We start from the raw sequence: 8,292 nt of genomic DNA, 5'->3' as shown, positions 1-8,292 counted from the left end.
GAAGAATATGACGGCACCATACGTGGTGTTGGAGCCTACTTTCTTGTGTAACCCTAACCGGGAAGCGTGCCAGCTGAGACCTCGACCCCCTCCCTTGCTTAAGCTTGAGGGGGAAAAGTAAGGACCATGCAGGGCTCTCGAAAATCGAGAGCTACCGTACTCCCTTTGAACTTTCAGGTCAGACATGGATTTTACCGTACATCCCGAGCAGCACTGCACTGTAGGGTATTTACCGGTACTTGAGTACCATACCCGAATACTTGAGGACTGCGCTATACTGTAACTGTGCTCGAGCACTGTGTGGGCATCATACCGCAAATTATGCACTGTGCAAGCAGGATAAAGTTCCTCCCTGCGGACAAACAGTCCGCTTCAATGTGGGCAGTGGTAGATCGCAACGACGACCTCCAGTCCCACCAACTGGTTAACCCCTCGATAGGATACGAGGTGGCATTCTAGTGTGTGACACGGTGATTGTCAGCCTCACCAGCACCCTGGAAAAAAAATACCCTATTAGCTCGTCAAACGGGGTAGCGCCTTGGCAAAATTTGATCTTCTTGGACAAGCATATTTGGTGGTAGGTTGATAAGAGTTTAAGGCTTCTTGGCAGCAGGTGAAACTATCTTTCCATTCCTCCCCTATCCAAGCACAGTACCGGTATGATACTAGTACTATGCTATCTTGAGAGCATTTGTCTCAAAATGGAGACCAGAACCTAGACCACCGTACCGGTACAGTAGCATCGAGATACACCCAAACCGGCGAGCTAAGGTAATACGGTAGCGGGCAGTGCCCTACCAGTAAACACCCGGAAGTGAAAAAAGGATAAAGACTTGATCCAAAGATGGCCACCATTTGTTTTTTTCCGTTTACTTCGGAGATCCGGCGACCGATGTGAGACATAAACGCAATCGGTACGAGGAGGCCGGGGCAGGCTATGTTCGGGCCAAGGTGGGAGTGTGTCAGGGGGGGAGGGGGGAACAGGCATCAACCACGTGATTTGTGGATCATCCAAAGTGCAATAATCTGCAGCTCTGTGCCGGAAGAACCTGAATGACCCAAATCTTGCGCCAGGACATTCGAGGCGCCTTTACTCGTACTCGTACTCGAGTCATGTCCGCCCTCCTCCACCTCCCTTTGTCTTAAACTGGGGCTGCAGGGGCAGTCCTTGCAGATACCCAAGGAGGATCTTGGACGTCCAAGCACGAGACCCGATTACCCGAGCTAATACGGTAGAGTGCTGGCTGGCACATTGGGAGAGAGAGAAAACGTCAAAATATCGCTCGTGGGCCTAATTAGATTGGAGTGGGGTGGGGAAGTGCTGACGCGCGTTGTGTGTAATTGTAGTATTTTTTCAGCTCTATGATGGCTGTGTGGTGGGAGGGCAGGGGTTGCTCACAGTGCGGTATAACGAAGTAGGACGAGTATTTTTGATGCGGTGATAATCAAGTATTTTGGTTTGTGATAAAATGAATTTGTTTCGGGTGAGGGGAGTGACCTTTGGTAAAGAGGCATCAAATTTCAAGCCACAAGGTGTTGAGTGGGAACACCAAGAGTGAAGCTCGTTATCACCACTGTAAATAAGGGTTGGTTGGTTGGCAACCCAAGCTGTGGGGTGTCTGTGACATTATGATATATTGCCCTATCATAGTGGTTGTCCTTAGTGACTCCAGCTATATACTGAATATGAGACTTTCTTTGCCGGAAGAAAATTATATATGATGCTATAGGGTTATGACTCCTACATCATAATGGTTGCCTCATCCCCCTTCTCCAAGATAATGAATGTCCCCGGTCCATTTCTTGCATTAAATTTTCTATGGTAGCACTCTAGATGAGGAAAATTTACTATGTGCTTATATATATGCCGAGACCACTAATACCGAGAGGATTGGGGAACGACCTGATCATACGAGTTCGCTTCCAGCAACTTTAATGGAATTATATAAGAATTGTTTGCTATCAAAATTGGCGAAAAGCTTCCTAAGAAGGTTAACCTTGGGAGAGGAGTTGCGGGTCTCAAGAGACTCAAAAGCTTCTGGAACGACAATCTGTTAATTACTCACCAACATAATATTATGGTCTCGTGCAGTCTCAGTTGTTCAAGAGCTACCCAAATAGGAACTTCATTTTCCCTTGAAAATGTTTTTTTTTGCGAGTATCATGAGATATAACCCTTCTTCTTGGTGTCGCTTTTTTTGTGAAGGTATTTGGCGGCGGTTACAGGACATGCGCCGGCGGTTGGTCTTGGAACTTTATCATACCGTGAAAAGTTTGAGATTCCCGGTCAGGTTACCGGCGGGAGTCAGCCCGTTAGCTAGCGATGGGTTGAGTTTGACAGGTTTACAGCATTGCGGATATCGATTAACAGGATACGACGAGTCCATTGGGTCTGCCTTGCACTGTTTCTGGAAAAAAGCTAATTCCTTTCGGGAGTTTATGACTCAGGATCCGGGGATTGCGGGCTGCCGGGGATTGGGGAATTCCAAGAGTTTTTTGCAGCACTGAGGTAGGACAACTTGTATTGTAGTGCATCAACCGAATCTGAGGATTACTGGTGCCTTAAATTACAATGCCACAAAAGAACAAAACTTAGTGAAGAATCTCTCAACTGTAATATCATCATGCCCACCTAATGTGCCCGACTATCGGTATTGTTTTGATGGACCTTCTTTTCGCAGGTGATGTGCTCGCCCGAGCTGCGCCTGCGGTGGCCTCCACAGATACAGTAGGATAAGCTGCAGAAAATTGGCCCGGTGGGATAACCGTGAAACTAAACCCGGCTGAGTTGGGAAAGAAACATCATTTAATCGCTTCCCTCCCAGAGGTGTTTGTGTTATCGAATAATGATCTCAAAAGACGATACAGAAATGTCTCATCAAAATATTATTATTACGACAATATTATTATGAAAGGTTCCACACGCCAAGCTGTCTCCCAAACAGAAAATTCCAAAGAGCAAAAGCGCAAACGAAATACCATTATATGATACCACAAATAGTAAACCCATACCCCCTCCCAACAACGGCAGTCTCACGGGCAATTAAGATCGACGGACTCGTCGTATGATAGGACTTTTGCAGCGTAGGAACTGTTGATACTCGACCGGATCGTGGAGCCGAGGAGCTAGTTAAGCCTCATGTTTGAGCCTGAAACCGTGCCTGGCTTGGCACTATTATTAGTAAGTCGTTGACCACCAACGGAAAGCAAATAAGCATATTCTTGGCCAACCTTACCGGCCAACGACCTCATGGACCCAACAAGGTTTTGCCTGCCGCCAGATCGCCGGGAATAATTTACTTTGCCGTTGGCCTGGGTTCGCGGTAGAGGAGCCTTCACTTGGGCCTTTGTGGCCGGACCTACCAGTAGGCCTATTCTAGACGCTTCCTGAGAGTTATTGTTCTATGATACCATAGGTATTGCAAACGGGTCCCTCAAGACGATACGGTATGCTGATAGCCGTCAATAACTTTATCGCGATAACTGGGATACCGGTACCGAGATCGAGGTCTAGGGACGTCTGTAGTTTCCCCGTTTTCATTAGCGGGGTGCAGTGAAGCACCTCTCTCTCTGCCAGTGGTTGGGCGCGCGGGTGAAGTGAAAACGACAACCGGCCTTGCTGGGACAGGCAACTCCAACGTCGTGCATAGGCGGGTTCTTACGAACCGGTATTGCACTTTTCGTGGTACTACAGCCTGTTTCTCCGCGGTACGCCGATCATATTGTTACTGGAGTTGTCCAAGATCTGGGTGCTTTCACTTGCGCTCAAAGCCCAATGTGGGACATACCAGTACGATAGATATTGGGAGGGAGGGCTGCGGTGAAGGGTTTTTCTGTTCGCAATAGCTCCGCGCGGCATAAGAGGACTATTCTCTTCGATTGAGTTTTGAAATCAGGTGGGTTGTGCAGTACTGTTTGCTCCTCTCAGGATCTGACGTTCCTTGGTGGGTGTTTGGTGCAGAGGATTCTTCATATTTCTGCTTGTACAATTGATGCCTTAATGATCTTCAACAACTGACAGCAACATGGCCGTAACAAGAGTGCTTGTCCGAATTTCCAATTTCATCTGAGAAAGGAATACCCAGAGGAAAGAAGGATCAATGATGATGACGACAGAAAATCAATGTCTAATGTTCGCTCTCGGCCTCCAGCTTTCTCCTCTTTTTATTCTCTACTTCCATCATGAATCCTGCAGCCTTTTTAGGTACAAGAATTCCACACAGAATGTCAATGAATTCATGATGGATAAAAAACCGTGCCTAGTTGCGAATGTCCACATTCTCCATGACGAGTCCATTCACACCTCCAACACTACTTATATTGCAGGTAGAGAATTTACCCGTAATTGGACAGTGTTTGCGATCACGACCGCCGTTGCATGTCGCTAAGATCTGAACAAAAGGCCTGGACTTTGGCGGTATGTAATAGTAGCTGCCTCCGCAGGCACCGCTCAATCACGGGCAGCACCGCAACGCGGGCTCGGGGCGGAATCATGCCTGGTGATTCCCAGATTCAACAGCGGATCATACCGCGATTACACAGGCAGCGGAACGACTGAGAAATGCATCACATCTCCGCACTCGAAAGTCAATTGACTTGCGAGACCTCGCCTTTGACCACAGTGCCGGGAGAATAACGGCATTCCTTTCTGGGAAGCCCGGGACCCCCCCCTCTTCGGGGGGAGGAACTTCACGCAAACTTTCGTAAATATCCGCAGAGAATTTTTGCTCTGCAGGCGTGCCAGGACTATTTGGCTGGCTCCGTGAGTATTAGAAATCCGGGTTTGGGGGGTTTCGGACGCCTGCGGTTGTTGAGTTGTGGCCCTTCATGTGTGTTTCAAGACCACAGGCGGACATATCTTACAGCACTTGCACATATTTTCTGCCTGAAACGACCACAGGCGATGCGGATTGATCGATAACCGTTGTGGGGGTGGATCGGTGGATTTCCGTTGGTCTAATGTATGATAGCTGATAAGCTTACTTTGGCGATACGAGGAAGAGTGGGTAAGAAGCTTATTTTGTATCATAATTATGACACCTCGACCACTCCGCCAAACGCCTTGGGCTAACCCTAACTGCCGTCAGAACGGGTCATTGAAACCGGCCCATGCCTTGGGAAAACAGCCTTTTGCGCAAAGCTATTCAACCGTTAGCGGAGAGTGGATGTCGTGAGGTTTGCCGTTAAGGTCCAATTGGTAGGCGTGCCTGGAGTATCATATCATAATGGCGGGTTTTCCGGCAATGGCGGAGGGTTTGGTATTCAGGGTAAAATCGGGATAATGGGTGAAGCCGAAGGCAGATCGAAGGTATGAGAAGAGGTGGAGGAGGCTGATTCTCCGGGTATGATAAGTTATGCTTCAATGTTTCGTGCTCATTGTTGTTGGACGCCTGCTATCTCGAAACCTCTGAAAGTAATTTGTTTGTATAGCCTTTCATTTCCCTCTCTCTCTATCGTCTCTGCCCTGGAATTTTTTTTCTCTCCCCGATAGTATTTTTTGTGAGATCGGGGGGGCACCATTGAAACTCCTCTGTTTGTCACCAAATTGAATGTCGCTCTCGTGGAAAGCATTTAAACTCACGCTTCCTCCCCGTCCCACATCCCTCACCAACTCCTTTAACGAATGAGATACCTATACACCCACCCACTCATCTACCCATCTTTCTATAAAATTAATACACAAATATTTTTATACATACATGGATCTGCATTTCGGCGGGGCCACACAAACGGTGATGGGTGAGCTAGCGATAGAAAATGGAACGCACCGGTCAATGACTGAGGACGGCGGTGAGGGACCGCTCAACATTTCGGAACAATCTGCTAGAGAGAATCCCCCAAGGTTCCTTCCTCCTACCCTCGGCACGATATTCTGGACGGGTAAGCCAAAGTCGACGGTGAAGGATGTCGACAGGGAGCGCCTCAACTCCGTTGAAGGTCCCAACAACAATAGGAAGAGACGTCCGTGGATTGTTGTCGAGGAGTTGGGTGATTATGTTCGCCTGATGTATGTCCCTTTTGCCTATCCAGCTGAACCAATATACCCGGAGGTGGTCTTGCTAAGAGTTAGGTCTTCGACTACCCAAGGGTACAAAGGTTGGGATGCGGTCGCCGAGGAACATCAGCGGTTCTTCCTGCCAATTTCCCCAACGATTTCGAATGGCAGACCGGTGCTGGAGATAAAAGAGGACTTTGATGGGAGGTTTTTTAAGGGAAAAAGCCTTTTGTACCTCGGCATCGATGCGGTCATAGAGGCTTCTGCGCTGCGTAGTGAGCATGGCATGGGGTATCTGGACCAGAGCGCTGTAGCGATTATACAACGAGAGAGAAAACATATACTGGAGGTAGAGAGAGCGGTTAGGCTAGAGATGCGGCAGGGGGGGCGGCCTAGGAATGCCGATTGGCGTGAGAGAAACCGGGCCGACGGTGGGAATTGCCTCGACCGTGATCTTATGGGTGAGGGTTATTTTGATGACCCAAGTTCCCCAAATTACCCGGGTTTCCCAGAATTCTCCAGTGGCTCAAACACTCGCTCAACCGGTCGCCCAAACAGCGCGCGTCCCCGACATCCTGCTGGGGATTTAGGTACTCCACCCAGCTTTCCCCATGCGCCCAGTCAGATCGGGTATCTCCTAGCTCGTCAGAGCCAGGATCCTCATGAAGACCACATCGGCAACCGCGGTCCCGATCAGGATAACCACCCTCGAACTCAATCCCGACCCAACCAGGATCCTGGTCAGACCCGGGCAGATGGCGGAAATGAAAATTCTCCTGTTCAAAACTTCATTCATCGGCAAACCTATACGATTGGTCGATCATCCGATCCGGGTCGCACCGATTTGGCTGCTTGGACGGGTCGTTTAAACACGCAAGAGCATCCGCGGCAAGGTCAGGGCCACTATCCAACAGGGGAGAAGACGAATAAAAACGGGAGCCGGAAGCGTCAGGAACGCGCTGCTCGTAAATCGTCACGACAAGGCCACTGAAGATTCCCTGGTGGAGACTCGGTTTGGAGTTGGGTGTCATTCTTTCTCATGGATATTTTATCTCTCCCCGGTCTGCCGGCAGGGCGGGGGGGTTTCGCTCCCGGGCCACAGACTGATGCCCGGTGGCTTGTTGTTTTTCTCCTGTTCATTTTTCTCTCTCTGAGAGCGGGTGGTGTTGGAGGGTTCGGTATCTAAATTTTACTTTTATCGGTTCAGCGATTTCCTGGGTATTAGTTCCTTCATATATCGATGTTCTCAAGCATTTTCACTTGCCTTTTCCTTCCCTCCATCACACTCCTTCAGACCAATGAGTGCTCTATTCATACTCGATCCCCATCGCACGCGCAGCCCAGTTTGCTTCAGATTCTAGGAACGCAAAATAATCGGTGATCGCATCAGATAGATAGATTCCTAAATCTTTGAATTTTCTTCGCATTCTGGTTGGTTAGTAGATCTTGAAGTCGCTGGAATGTCATATATGCTCGCCTGCTTGATTCCCTTACTGCAGCCTGCACCAGAGCTCCGGTCCGCCTTGCTTGCGTCTTTTCTTCCCCTTGATTAAGTCTAGCGCAGGAGGAAGGATATGTGAGATGTCGATAGTTGCTTTTTCATTTTTCCTTCTCTCGCCTGCCAACCTGCCTGGCGCACGGCAAGGTTATCGCCCGTGAGCCTTCGGTGTTGTCGAGAATTACGACATGTTTGCACTTTTGTGTCCACCGCTGTACAGTACTTGTACTGTAGAGGGTGGTTGTGGTGTGGGCTACTAGGCACCAGCAGATGTAGCTTTGGATGGGGTACTTAAGTGATTGTTTTAGCACCGCCGTTGATTGCTGGTCTTGGATCCGTTTGGAAAGCTGCGCAGGCGTTGTTACAACAGTTCGGGTCTGTGTGCTTCTGCCGGTCGACTGTGGCCTTGTTAGAGAAGACAGAAGTCTACTTGGGATGCGGTGCACTTGTACAGTACTCGAGTAATAGGGATTATGCAGCCTAATTGGCAAGGTACGAAAAAAGCAAGGCGAACACTTGGCGCTGTGGCGAAAGCAAGTTTCTTTCCATCGCCGGCGGGCCAAGCAGAGGGGGTTTGACATCTCTCATCCTTAGTGCCCATAACTGCACTGTTCTCGGCTATGCACGTGAATGATCAGAGGCTCAGGGATGACAGGCATTCTGGTGTTCCCCTACCGTATCGATTCGCTATCTTAGTTAGGTTGGGATATTCTCGGTATATAATGACAAAATTTCTCAAGAATTCTTAGTGCTTTCCCGACACGGTATAGCCCGAGCCATTTGGCTGCGCCCGGATGCC

The 8,292-nt window shown here is 49.0% G+C and overlaps 1 protein-coding gene; it reads right to left on the bottom strand.

Moving 5' to 3' along the window:
- Positions 1-6,711: 6,711 nt before the first annotated feature.
- Positions 6,712-8,074, bottom strand: GSTUM_00003497001 (uncharacterized protein; the record flags this gene model as incomplete). XM_002837122.2 has 2 exons in its annotated part: positions 6,712-7,187; positions 7,256-8,074. One exon carries the CDS (start codon positions 8,072-8,074, stop codon positions 7,595-7,597), a length of 480 nt encoding a protein of 159 aa, XP_002837168.1. The 3' UTR covers positions 6,712-7,187; positions 7,256-7,594.
- Positions 8,075-8,292: the final 218 nt, after the last annotated feature.

This window comes from Tuber melanosporum (genome assembly GCF_000151645.1).
Source record: "Tuber melanosporum whole genome shotgun sequence assembly, scaffold_175, strain Mel28".
Classification (NCBI taxonomy): Eukaryota; Fungi; Ascomycota; class Pezizomycetes; order Pezizales; family Tuberaceae; genus Tuber; species Tuber melanosporum.
Note: the sequence above shows the minus strand (reverse complement) of the source record. Positions and strands in the feature narration are given on the sequence as shown.